Source organism: Pseudorasbora parva, chromosome 10 (assembly GCF_024679245.1).
Source record: "Pseudorasbora parva isolate DD20220531a chromosome 10, ASM2467924v1, whole genome shotgun sequence".
Taxonomy (NCBI): domain Eukaryota; kingdom Metazoa; phylum Chordata; class Actinopteri; order Cypriniformes; family Gobionidae; genus Pseudorasbora; species Pseudorasbora parva.
The window spans coordinates 19714125-19729167 of record NC_090181.1 but is presented as its reverse complement, the minus strand read 5'-3'; the positions used below and the strand labels follow the sequence as shown (position 1 = coordinate 19729167).

General features: G+C 38.4%; 1 protein-coding gene across 1 annotated transcript in view; it reads left to right on the top strand.

Moving 5' to 3' along the window:
• Positions 1–15043, top strand: part of crim1 (cysteine rich transmembrane BMP regulator 1 (chordin-like)) — a 153902-nt gene that overhangs the window by 76965 nt on the left and 61894 nt on the right. The window contains exon 5 of the mRNA XM_067455424.1: positions 761–882. Within this exon, the coding sequence (XP_067311525.1) occupies positions 761–882 (122 nt within the window). The remainder of the gene's footprint in view (positions 1–760; positions 883–15043) is intronic.

Genomic DNA, 15043 nt, shown 5'->3' with positions numbered 1-15043 from the left:
TTTTTCTGTGCATTTTCGCACTAACTCAAACGTGCGTACACCACCTCCTGAGCTGGCGTAGGATTTGAGCGTGTCGTACGCCAAAGTCCATATTGATGAATCTCAAAGTCACCGTGGGTTTGGGTGTACGCAAGGTGTACGCTGTAAATTTGGTGTACGCACTTTTGATAAATGAGGGCCAATGTGCGTTAGTCTCACAATGACAATTCAAGTTAGTGCTAGTGCTCACAATCCAGAAAAGACATTACACCTGTCTTACACTCACAATCCATGTTAGACATCACACCTGTCTGGCTCTCACAATCCCAGTTACAACATTTCATAATGTTGTATGAAAAATCATTGTAAAAAAAAATGTAATCTTGTCTAAAAAATCAGTCAATCATAATCCAGATTACAATGTTAGACCTGTCTTGACATACACAATCATGGTTGCACATCTATCACACTCATACAGTTTAGGATAGGCACACCTTTCTCTCACTCGCAATCCAGGTTAGACTGTCAGTCTAGGTTAGACGTGCATTTTCCCCTATTTTACCACTTTTTCAACTCCCAATGTATTATTAAGATTAGATTATTTCAACACTGAAAGTTAATAACATCAGAGTGTCAGGAGAGAGTGTTTTGTTGTTATGTATTAGGTTTGACAGGCCCCCCACTAACACACTCTCTCTCTCTCTCTCTCTCTCTCTCTCTCTCTCTCTCTCTCTCTCTCTCTCTCTCTCTCTCTCTCTCTCTCTCTCTCTCTCTCGCTCAGATGTGAGTGTTTGCCTGGCCTCTGCACCTTCCCACAGTGCTCAGCAGGGACTTCACCTCAGGTTGTGTCCCGTGGTGATGGAACACCTGGGAGGTGCTGCGATGTGCTTGAGTGCGTCAACGGTAGGTTCTGTTTTCTGTGTGACTTAATTAGTGTTTATGTGTTGGTGCATTGGGAAGGTCGTCTAGTCAGTGGGCAGAACCCTGTCGCTGCTGCCATAGTGACCAGCCTCAGCAGAAAATTACCCAAAAAACACACACAACTACAGGAAATACACAATTTTACTACTTGTGTTACTTCCCTTAAAAAAATAGATTTGCCGTGCAGGGGTCGGGTGGGGGCAGGGTTATTCATTTAAATTTAATGACTTTAATAAACCCAAGAAAGGCATAGCTTATTATTTTTTCACAAATTATGTTCTGTGTGTGCAAGGCATAAGAGGCTTTGAGCAGCATTACAATTGAGGTGTATGTTTGTGTGTGGAAGGGAAATGAGAGAGGAGTCGGAATTAGAAAGACACAAGTGGATGTTCTAACATTATATATCATTTACACATATATTTATTAGTGCTGTCAGTCGATTAAAAGGTGTAACTAATAAATTGCACATTATCTCTGTGCACGATACTGGCACGCCTTTTTGTGCATCCTGTCTGTGTCATATAACGTGTTCTCTTTTGACTTTCTCGCTTGAATGGTTAAAAAGCATTTGCTTGAATAAGAGCATGATCATACTTGTAGCGCGAGCCAAAGGATGCCGTTAAAAAAACGGATGCTGCGTTAATTGCGTTAAATATTTTTAACACGCTAAACTGGAAAAAATGTGCCATTCATAAAAGACATCTGCGATTCCCCACTTTTAAAAAGTGCTGGCTAGTGCACTTGCCATACAAACACACACACACACACACACACACTACACAGGGCTCACTGGCTAATAAAACCTGCGATGAGAGTTGGGACAGAAAGAGAGAGCTTAACCCCACAGTCGCTGTGGGCAGAGCTGTGTGCAGGTGGTGGAGAACTCCTTTAGATGAAGAGACTGCAGGGGACAGGTGGATGGAAGCCACAGGAAATCAGCACCAAATCAAAGCTGGAAACATCAGCGCGCACCATGCCGTATGTCGCACATTGGGCGTTTTCCATATTCGCGGATAGACAACCGCCGAGAGGAAGACAACAGAATCAAGGCTCCATCCAAGCACAAAAGCTCAAGAGTGGCTCTTTGAATAAAGGGACCCATGAAAACAATCCCACTTTCCCTCTAGTTGTTTATTTCCTTCCTGCTTCACCCTATAGCCAGACCTAGGGCACACAATACATGAAAGACGAAGCAACAAAGGGAAAGAGAGTGTGACCCAAGGACTTGCTTTTCCATATTCGTCATTTAGAGAGTCACCTTCCTTCCATGCATGAATGTATATAAACAAGCAAGCACAAAAAGCAGAGTGGTGTGAGGTGCCAGGTTGTGTGTCGTCTTCACAGCGGGTGGTGAAATTAGCCGTAGGCTGATTTGAGAACAAAGCGCTGAGGCCGAAGAGCAGCGATGGGAGCATCAAAGCTCTGAACAGAAATACAGGCTAATTGAACATCTGGCCACCGGTGGCTGTGTACAGTGTAAAGGCTGATCTAATATTCCACAGATGAGAGGGGTGGGGGAGAACGCGAAGGAGCGACAGAAAGGGAAAATGAACTCATCCTCTTGGATGGACATAAACTGATTAATATTCAAAAAATATCACACGGACGTCATTAGATGAGTGACCTTCCCAAGACTGTCATGACATGAACAAATTGACACAACAGATGAATACACTGCAGACGGGTGAGAGAAAACCGCAAGTGGTCGCATCAGCCAATGCTGAAATTTCTTCTGTTTTATCTGTGGAACACAAACTATTAGTCAAACATTGCAAACATAAAGCATGCAAATTAGTGTTGTCACAATATCAGATTTTTTTCACCACAATAATCGTGGCCAAAAGAATTCACGATAACGATTCATTGCGATATTTTTAGAAAACGTATCTTTATTTCATGTTTTTTCTTTCTTTTTTGAAGAATCACACCGTTGAATTCAAAGGAACAGTTACACATATTGGCATTCAGTTTGAAATAACTTCTTTCTGTGAACCGATGTGGCTTCTTATAACAGAATGAAGCAGAAATTATTTTATAGTATTGAATTTTATAAAATTCTTTAAAGTGATAAATGCTATGTCAATTGGCATTGCATTATACAAAATATACATTATCCTTATAAAAATAACCAAGATGTCTTAAAGAACACAGATAAACCATATACTGATGCAGTGTTATGTTAATTCTCTTAAAGGGATAGTTCCCCCAAAAATGAAATTTATGTCATTAATGACTCACTCTAATGTCGTTCCTCACCCGAAAGACCTCTGTTTATCTTTGGAACACAGTTTAAGATATTTTATATTTTAGTCCCAGAGCATATGCAGTCTATGCCCATTTTACTGTCCATGTCCAGAAAGCTAATACAAACTAGGGATGGGACGATACACTTAAACTCACGATACGATGCACCTCGATATGCCAGGGTTACGATACGATACGTCACGATACGATATCAAATTTTATTTTAATTTTTTTCAAATCTGTGATTTTTTTTACCACCAAAGTAATGTACTAAAACGAAAGGTAGGATTTTTCTCTTTTTTTGCGTTTTGATTCTATGTTGTTTAAAAAAAAAGGGAGAATTTTTAGAAGTCCGCGACCACATCTTAAACAGGGGTGCCAATAATTGTGGAGGGCACTATAGGGCTGTCAATCGATTAAAATATTGAATCGCAATTAACTGCATGATTGTCATGAGTTAACTCGATTTTAAATTGCACCTTTTTAGCAATTGTAAATGTATCTTAAATGAAGTTTAAATTAGGTTTTTAATACTCTAATCAACATAGGTATGGACAAATATGCATGCTTTATGGAAATGTACATTTATTATTAGTGAACCCATACTTATTCAATAATAATCAATACAGTATGAAGACTAGACATATCAAAGGTCATAGATATGTTTATCTAAGAAATTGTTCTCTTAAGCCTAAACTTAAAAATAATGAGTAAGTAACTGTTAGTGATTTCTCTCATTTTAAGAATATAAAGGGAGTTTTTACACTGGCAGTTTAATTCAGAACAGGGCAAAGTTCGTATGAAAAATTGTTAATGTGTACCAGTGAGCGAACCAGAACCACACCATACCTGGAGGAGGTCCATATTACACGAGTAGGAATATAGTGCGGCCCCTTTAAGAGACCCGCATATCCTGTTGAACTAACTGCCGGTATTTTGCACGTGCGCGCCGAACTGGGCCGCGATTCACGTGGACAGTGTGAAGAACACGAACTCGGGAGCGCGCTTGTTCAGGAACGTAACCTGTGCATTCGTTTTAGCCGATTGTAATGTATTTAGTTCAATAAAACAGGTGTACTGTAAGCGGTGATGGTGTTAATGATTTACCTCAGACATGAGCGAGAGTGAACTGCATGCATCGCGCTCAGACTGCAGAGAATGTGCTCAGTGAAAAAACGCCCTTTTCTTTCTGGAGTCTAATAAAAGTTAAACAGAAAATATGGTAGTTTATGTAGGCAATAACTGCATTTTTGGTTAAGAATATTAATGCTAATGTCAACCCTTTTCTTTCCCTATTAATGTTTGCTGCTGCACCCCACCCTCATTCTACGCAAATCATGCAGCAGTGCCATCTATCTTTATTTCGCGATACATTTTTTTCGACCTCGATGCGTTTCGTCACGTTTTGTATCGCGATATTTTGTCAAACGATATTTCGTCCCATCTCTAATACAAACGTCATCAAAGTAGTCCATATGTGACATAAGCTGGTTGATTAGAATCTCTTGGAGCATAGAAAATACATTTTGGTCCAAAAGTATCAAAAACTACAACTTTATTCAGCATTGTCTTCTCTTCCGTGTTCCTCCAAAAAGATTCAAATGGCCATGAATCAGTGAATCGATCAATGAGTCGGATCGCCAATGTCAGGTGATTTCAGCAGTTTGGCAGTTCGACACGCGATCCGAACTGGTGAAATCACGTGACATTGATGATCCGAGAACTAACCCTTTGATGTTTAATCAGTCAGAATTTCTATATCTGAATTTCATTCAGTGATAGCTTTGTCCATATTAGGGATTTCCTGGAACCTATCATACAACCGTTTTAGCCAAGCAGCAACTTCCCCCAGTTTCTGTTGAAATACTGAAGTAACTTACACTTAAATTACTCGACTGGCTGCTGGGGACAGGCTCCAGTAGGGAGTAGAATCTCATTGAGCCCAATGTTAAAATGCCCAACTTTAAAGCAGAAAAAAACATGTTTACAGCCTGGTACAAATTGTGATTTTGGTCTATATGGCTAATTTTGCCCTTCATGACCACTGTGATGGGGGTGGGGTTTTTTTTATAACTCATTCGTTTACATTATATAAAGCCTTAAAGTTCTGCATAATTAAGGGCGTGGTCTTTTTGAGTGATAGGTGTATAGCCATTTATCTGCTGTCTGTTAGTCATCGCGTCAGCTCAGCTCCGGCCACGTCCCGCCTTTTTGTCCATTTTCTGTTATCCACGCGATGACGCGTTGCCAAGATGGTGACTGCCAGCTAGTCTCTAATTTACGCTTCAAAACTGCAGTTCAGAATCCTGTGGGTGACGTCACGGACACTACGTCCATATTTTTTTTACAGTATATGGTTTCAGCCCAACGCAGCTCTCATTTTTTACACCCAGCACCACATTGTAGCAAATGCACTCATGCCCATCTGATCGCCCATGGTGCTGGTCTTAAAACGAGGCGTGTTCAGGAGCATTGTTGGTGCATTGCTTTTTTGAGGCAACTGAATACGAACGTCTGTCACAGCTAGTTTTATTACTCCTATGAGTCTCACTTGTGGGCTTTGTGTGTGCGAGGCTGCCCTCCGGTGTCGAGTATGAATGAGACATAAGTTACATGTGAGAGTTTAGTGTTCCATAATGCTCACATCACATCAAAATACTGCTCTCTAAAGATATTTGAAGTAAATATATGATAACGTTTTTATTAGAATGAGCACACTTTGGGACTAAAAAAGCTGAGGGATGTAAATAAATACAATAAAACACAGAAAGGTGCCAGCAGTTAACAGGTTAATGTAACATTTCTTATTTCAGGACTAGCACCCTATTTATTTATTTATTTATTTATTTATATCACGATTGTCATCAGTATATCGTGATACCCTTATTCAGAAGTCGTTCACTATAATTCACTGATAATCTTGATTATTAAGTGACAGTGCACTGAATCAGGGAAATGAGTCTGATTCATGAACAAATCTTTCACATGAATACTGTTATCAAGATCACCAAGGTTGAACGTGCCAAAGAGAGTTTTTTAGTGAATAATTATATTTTTCTAGCCTTTTTCTTCCCTCAAAGCTATCGTATGGCATTAGAAGACTTCCAATATAAAAGTCATATTTTAAAGCATGACAGTCCTCATTTACTTTTTTATTATACTGAAAGATAATGAGTGGCCGGTATATTTTTCAAAACTTCTCATTTTGTGAACTATTCCTTTCATTTGATTTACATAGAGCTGGGCTGCTGGAAACTGTCTCTATGAATCTTTAATTGGAAAAAGGAGCCGGCGTCTTTCACTTCTGTTCTCTGTAATGTGATAAGATTTATCCAATGCGTCATTCCTTAATGAGGATTCGAGTCTTATTAAATTCAGCTTATATTGTGTTTATTTGAAGTTTTTCTCTATAGGTATTGTAACAATGGCACCTCACAGACTTTACCCTGGTGTTCCAAACTGGCCATTAGCTGGTCCAAGAGGATCTAGATTAGTTTTGTGTAGCCAGACTTTTGACTGTCAGCAACTCTTGACCAAATTGCAGATTATTCAGACCAAGAACCACCTTTTTAGACAGAAAGAGACCACATGACTGACATGTAAATTGAAAAACCACAATAATAAGCCGACATGAAAAGCACATCAGATAAAAAGTCTTGGCGGTGATTTTTCAAATTAGAGCTGTAAATTAATTAAACATTTTTACTAATGAATTGCAGTTTTGTGATTAATCAAAATTAAACATCAATTCAAATTATATTTTGTAAAATTTGTAAATTAAATAATCCTCAAATATGTCACATATACACATATAACCAAAATATTTTTTTAACACGTATGGCTTTAATGAAATCTCCTTATGAAGTATGATATTGAGGCCAGAACTGGTAGGGATACTGTGCCTGTAAATATTTTAAAAAAGATTTTTTAAAATTAATAAATAAAGCAATTTACAGTTTTTTACAATCGCTACGACCGATTTTTCAATACTTTTAACACATTTCCTAAACTTTTAACGCACCAACACACCTACAACACACAATTGGCAAAACAATTAATTTCATGCTCAAAATCACACATTGTAAACTAAACTCCAAAACTAATTTTCACAATAATACACTAACACAATACACTATGTCAGCTGGTGTGCGGTGAGCGTTCTGGCGCAATATGGCTGCCGTTGCATCATCCAGGTGGGTGCTGCACATTGGTGGTGGTTGAGGAGATTCCCTCTTCTATGTAAAGCGCTTTGAGTGCCTAGAAAAGCGCTATATACATGTAATGAATTATTATTATGTCTACCAAAACACTAACACATGTTCTCTTCCAGCAGGACCATTTAGTCAATCATAGCACAATGTCATAAAAACACCAATGCCAGATGAAATTACAGAAATGACATTATTTGATGTGTCAGGTCTGCCCTTATACAATAGACAGTATATTTTATTGATCATAGATTGTGTGTCTTTTGAAGCCCCACATTTTTGTTTTGTTCGGTTTAGTAAATTGCATGCATTTTGTTTCTTTTGCTGCCGAAATTCAATATAAAAATAAATGACCCATCTCAGAGTATCTTTATAGAATGCCCTTTCGTTTTATTTCATTATCAGCTATGACCATATGGACTATTGCAAGTTCCTTTTCTTTATTTAGGAGCTTTCCTCTGCCCCCTGAGTGAGGTAGATATTGAATCTTTAGATAGACAAAATACAATTACTTTAATTATAAGAGACATGAGGCATACAGTCACTGTAATACATGGTAAAGGTATTTACTCTTTGCAGTTGGAGAAGCCCTTAAACAATACCCTACCTGTTGGTTTCTTGAAAAATCTGGATAATGGATGCCACTGTGTCCCAGCTGAGATTTGGCTGTACTCGTTCACCAGACTCTCTGTATGATAGCCTATGGTTTATGATATGGTCTATGATAGTAGCTCTTATTTCATCAGTTATCCTAATTCTGGCCCTTCTTTGAGCACCACCATGTATTCTAACTCCTCAATCTCTACCTTGTCCTCGTCCCAATCCTTTCTCTTGTCCTGGTGCTCATCTTCCTCTCCATCATTGCAGGCATTTTTCTTACTTTCTTTGTGTTGCTCTATATTGTTCCTTTTTCACACAAGATCGGCCCAAAGACACCCGTTTTTACTGTATATGGTCATATGAATGAAGAACATCAACACCTGAACAATTCCTAGACGAAAATCAGCTGTGCTTTATATATTTGCAAAACTTCAATCAGCTGTTTCTCAGTAACAATGAAATACAATACAAGGGATATATTTGTGTTTCAATTCACAATATGAACAGCTGTCTATCTTGACTTTAGCCTAGGTTAGGTTTAGAACATCTGTTCTGACATACAGTGTTAAAGCACTGGTCAATTTGGCAGTAAAAATCCATTGTTTTGGTCTTGGTTGAGGTTGTGTGTAAAAGAAGAAATTTGCATTTTGTGTCAAAGCAACAAGAAATTTGTTATTATGCTAAATGCATTAAGATTTAAAGAATTTATTGAAGGTATTGACAAAATTATCATAGCAATTGTAAAAAACTGTAAAGCCACAATTTTTATATTTATTTAATAGGCCTTAAATGTAATTTGTCAAACTACCTTTACGTTTTTTTGTCTTTCCTTTGAAATTATTTCTAAAACCATCTTGACCACTTATAATGTAGAAAATGTAGAAAAACAGTGTAGAGTAGAATATTTTTAATGGGCAAGATTTGTTATACTAGTTTAAACTCTTCACATCCGCAATCAATAAGCAATCAAAAATAGAAGTGGTCTAAATATTAGAAAATGTACATATATCTTCTGTGCAAGTCTCAGAAAAAAAAAAATCAAATTATACGATATTCTTCCTGCCTGTCAACATATGTATTTCCATACCTCTGCACACGGCTCGTGCAGACATCACACGTCATCAGCACTTTGTGTAGACAGACACCGGGCGCCATAAACAAACAGCAGTCATCATTTACACCAAAACAACGAGCTTATGCTGCGTTTATGCTAAAACTACCATAATTAAGAGATGGCACCCCAAAGAGTTCTACTCAGAGCTGTTCAAATCCTCAGACTTGGATTTATGCTTGTCTGTGGCAGCACTATCAATGCTGAAATTAATCTGCAGCACTCAGTGGGTACAAGTCAGCGCTATTAAAGGCTTAGTTTTCCTAAAATTGAAAATTCTGTCATTAATAAATTACCCTAATGTCGCTCGACACCAATAAGACTCAAGCTCATCTTCAGAAAACAAATAAAGATATTGTTGAAATCCGATGGTTCAGAAAGGCCTTCATTGACATGAATGTCATTTCCTCTCTCAAGACCCATAAAAGGCACTAAAGACGTTAAAAGTAAAAGTACTGCTGGTCAAATTACAAGTGAAAGTTGTACAAACAGATTTTTACTAAAGTAAAAGTACAGAAGTATTTGTTTTCAAACGTACTTAAGTATTAAAAGTACATTTCCTTTTTTATGTCAACACATTATATTATTATTGTTGTAAAAATGCATACTATGCTTTGATGGTTTAAGCCAGTCAGTGATGCTCCATCTGACATACTAGCATACTAACTTAAAATAATTAAAATACTTATATAAAAATGAATGCACAGATCTTATGCGCTGATACACATCTCATATTCTCCCAACTGTTTACGTTAACTTAAGACATAATCAACTTTGCTTATGTGAACACTCGCCCAAATTTTGACATCCGTTTCACGTGACCCTACAATAGTGACTCCTGAAAGGCTTTCTGCAAATTCCCAAAACACCTTTTAAGGAAGAAAAAAATCCTTCACTGACTTTGGACCTAGATAGAAATGTAGTGGAGTAAAAAAGTACAATATTTGGCTTTCAAATGTAGTGAAATAAAAGTCCAGTTTCCAGACAAAAATAATACTCAAGTAAAGTACAGATACTCAACAAGTGTACTTAAAGGAGTATTTCAGCGCTGGGAAGATGAATCTGTATTTAAACTGGGTCATTAATGTAGTAGAAATGTGAAATTATTTTTTTATTTGGTGCTTTCTAGACTTTTTTCTAGGCTTTCCAGAAAAGACAGAACATGTATTTTTGTCCCATGGGGATTAAAGACAACAATTCCCGGAATGCTTCGCTGCCCTAGGAGGCCACTCCCAAAGCCACCTATTAGATTGCAGGAGTCAGATTACATTGACAGTCATGGATGAGCTTGTGATGAGGTAAACGTGACCGCGCTCGCGGCATATATTCACAGCGCATGTTCAGTCTGGCATGTTTTCAGTTCATGCCTTTGGAAGCTTATCTTTCATAGGAATTAATTGGAAATTTTAAAGTTAAAACACTTACATTGCTCCGCATTAGCCTGACAAGCCAGACCCACATCAAGATGTTTGGTCTGGAAAATCACCATTGACAGGGCTCAGTCCGAGGGGTGGATAAACGGTTGTCTTTCAAACTCCCTCTGCACACGATAGGATAGCGCTACACCAACCAGAGCAACATGATGCGGAGCTAGTTGAAGCTAGTAGAAATGTGAAGATTAAACTTTCGCCATTTCCGGTCGGCAAAACTCCGAATACATCTTTCCTTTTTAAGAATGACTTCAGTGCTGTTGTTTGTTCTTTTCTCAGAGAAAAGCTTAACAGCAAGTCTTCCAGAGTCACGGTCAAAGCTGATTCGAAAGACCGCCGTTCGCCAGCTTCTGTGTTTACTAGTAGCACCCAAGCGCAACTCGGCCGTCCTTATGTTAAGCCCCGCCCACTGACTCTATACATGATGTGATTGTCAATCATTTGAATATACTCCAGGGTTTCTACTGATACAAAGCCATATGCAAATCGCTGAAGTAACCCTTTAAGCACAGTACTCAAGTAAATGTACTTAGTTATTGTCTACCTCAACACTATGCCCTTTGACTCGAGGCGATTTATCATGACGCGTCGTAGACTCCCTGTGCATGTTCATGTGTTTTGGTGGAGACACGGCTTTGGAAAGCACTCGGAAGGGAGGGTTGGGAGCTCACACTTTCAAAGCTAGCTTACTACTGCTAGCCTCTCTGAAATCTTCTAACCCACCTTTAATCTGTTTTTTTTTTCAGCAGGGTAGTGCAAATACAGGAAACGTTATCTACAAAAAGTAGTTTTGAAAATTCCGATGAATATTTGAGTCGATCATCCATGCCACTTCTGAACAAATTCACGGCTTGATGATTCTAACAACAGCAGATGTCAGACAGATAGAATGCCATCTTTCTCTGCCAGTCTCTCACTCACCCTCACTCACTCTCCAGGGTGCCCGCACACGCTTCCAAAGGCTAGTGTTTGGGATGGCAAGGGAGTGAGCATTCTCAGACTGTTTTTGTGCACCACATTTCTCTCTCAGACAGTGATGTCACCCTTTTGGAGAGTAGATAAGAAGAAGGTCTGATTAGTGAGTGTATGTGTGCATCTAATCTAGAATGTTCCCACCCTGAGCTAATCGCAATTCCTTTCCCAAAGGTTTTAAAGCATGAACTAACTCTGACCACTCCAGGAAATGTCAAGGATCATTTGTTGTTGTTGTTGTCATTGTGCTACTCCATGAATTGCACATTTAAACAAACAGACATATATTATGTAGACATACATGTATGTTTGGCACTGTTTGTTTACTCATTCAATTTACAGCTTTTTCAACAACAACAGCCACACAGTTTTCTCTGCAAAATTAGAATGTGTTGATCAACAAGTGAATTTGCAAACATGTTGTTTGACTGCAGCGAAACTGGAGCCACGTTTACGCTTGGTAGATTTGGTTTGTCATTAGCGATATTTTTAGTCCCATAATTAGCTTTGTGCATCTCTACACATGAACTGGCGCACCTGTCAGTCCCCATTCATTCAGCCCCACTGCTACGAGCCCCATCATTACTCTAATGTTTACCCAGAGAGCGGTTGTCATGGAGAAGGGCATGATTGGAGGTTTGCACTAGCTGTTCAACCTAGGGACAGAAGGGCGATATAAGAACGGCTATGAGCGCTGATTTAAATCCTCTTCTCTTCAGCGAGAAAGAGTTCTGGAGAAGCTTGTTTGTGATGTTGATGCTTAAGCGGTTAACATTAGGATTAACTCTGTACACACAGCATGTTGTTCTGCCTCAAATGACGTATTGAAGAACAATGCACACTTTCATGGGACAAGCAAGGATTAGGACACATGTCAATCTCAAGTAAAATGCTTAAACAACTACTCATTCTTTTGAGAGATTATAACAGGCTCAGTATGTGTGACATAACATTTAGTTTAACTGCTGGTGTAAACATAACATTGATAAGGATAGAAGAACACTGCCGTCTCTTTTTCTCTTTTCAGAAAAAGCGCCATCGGAAGAGGAAAGTGATTTTAAGGTAGGGGTAGAATGGGAGTCACCAAGGGGCCATTCACACAACGTGTGCGCTATGAAGCCTGTGATGATTGACAGGCCCCGTAGGCACTATTCTCTCCCTTTTATACTCGCCTCTTATTTATGTCTCCAACACAGCGGTCGCTATCTTTCACAGATAAAAAATGGGGAAACATGCACACAAAAGCGCTGTTCTTTTTCTGCTTTGTTTTGCTTCTTGACAACTTAGCCTTGATTTGCAGGTGTTTGCGGTTGTAGTGATTTGCATGTCCAGAGCAGTGGCGGGTCTTGGCAGCGCAAGGTGCAACTGTGGAGCGGCACGTTATCACATTATTTAGTCTGCCTCTCAGCAGCTGCAGCCAAAACAAGCTAGCCTGCAGCATGAGGGAGGGCTGAAAAACACCAGGAGGCAGCTCCTGTTGGACTCGACAGAAAGAAAAAAAATAAATTCTGGATTGAGTCATTCTAGTGAGGTGTTCTTCTGCCTAACACAGAATAAAAACATCTGAAGCATCTGAGTATATATATATATATATATATATATATATATATATATATATATATATATATATATATATATATATATATATATATATATATATATATATATATATATATATATACATTCATACTATATAGAGCATAGTTTTAGCTTGTTGCTAACTTTGTTCCTTGTATGTGCCAAGTATAGTACCTAGTTAGACAGTATGTGACGTTGGACGCACCTTAGATCTTTCACAACAGAATATAGACAGTATGTTTTTAAAGGGGGTTCTTTAAACTGTAGATCGCTAAGCGTCAAGTTACTTTATAGTAGTTCAACTGCAGTTAAGCTATAAAAAACAGCTATGCTACAAGCAACTACAAGTAAACAAAAAGCTGATTATTTTGCTGATGGTTCAAATAGATAAGTGAATTGGCTTTTAAACGAGTTTGTTATTAAAGGTGTCACGAACTGGCTTTTTAAATTTTTTCACACTGTTATCTGAGGTCAACGAATGACTTTTGTGTGTTTTTTACATTCAAAAACATCATAATGAATAAGCACTTGGCTATTTTCTACACTGGTTTTGAGGCTTTCTCCTGAACGCTGGGTTTTGGTTGGCGTGCTGCACTGCAGACTTGGAAGTAAACACCCACGGCTAGGATTGGAGAAGATTTGCATATTTAATGAGCTTTTATGCAGCGACTGTGTTTTTCCACAACCAGGAATAGCACAATATCTTGCTATCTTCTTCGGCATGTTTATTGCTGCTGGCTAGCATGATCCAAACAGTGCCATGAGTCGGTGGGCGGGTCTACTGAATTAAACGTGCTTATTATTCTGTAGAGGCGGTGTTTTGCCACACGATGACGTCAGGATGAGGCACATTCTGAAATCGATCATTTGCTAGGCCTAGTGTCTATAAAAGCTTTTCTTGGACTAACAAGGAAGTTTTCAGCTCTGAAACTTACAGGATTTTCTTATATTACCATGACCTATCATATGTCAAAAGCTCAAGGGAAAGTTGATTTCACATTTCATGACCCCTTTAAAGGGATACTTCACCGCTTTTTCATATTAAACTATGTTATTCCCTTAACTAAAACGAGTTGACACATATGTATCAACTCGTCTTAGTTAAAACTACACTGTGTGATATTTTCCCCCATCTAGCGGTGTAAAGGTATATGACAATCCATTGAATAATAGTATCTGTTCCTCTCAATTCCGATTTCGTTTTAACTCCTACGGTGGCTGATTTAGTCCAAGATTAACATGGCTTCCAGTTCGACCTTGTCAATGAGTGCCACCGAGTGTTAAAACGCGAAAAGCGAAGCTTGAATATACGGGTATGTCCCTCTGTGGCTACTGTACTTTCAAGATGGCAGAGCAACATGGCGATCGGCATTCGAACCCCTCACCCGTATGTATTTTCAATTGCATATTATAAACTTACGAGAATACTTTATTACTTGAAAGAAGTAAATATACATTAATGAGCATATATACTTTTAAAAGAACAAAGTGTTTTTAGCTAAGAATAAACTAAAAAAGTTACACAGTGTAGCTTTAAGGGAATAACATTTAATATGAAAAAGCAGTGAAGTATCGCTTTAACAATCCAAACAATCTCATTCACTAAAATGAATCAGGCCTTCCTCCAGGTGGCTAATTCGTATTCATTTGTACAAACTCATCCATCTTCCATACTTCCCATATTGTAATACTGTTCATTGTTATGGGAAAAAGGAAACAATGAACATTTAAAAGACTTTAATAAATAAATCAAACAAAACGATAAATCTATTCATTAATAGAAGGTGCACCGCCATCTTGCTCCGACCAAAGAGACTTGAGCGCACATGATGTCGTAAACACGACTTCTAACCTCCCAGGAGGGCTTGAACGCACCATAACTTCTTACATCAGTTGACGGTTAGGGGTAGACCTCCAAGCTTACGCTTTTCTTAAAATAGCAAGTTTCATTATGAATTATATATTGTATGAAATCATACAAATTCACTAACTTAACCTTT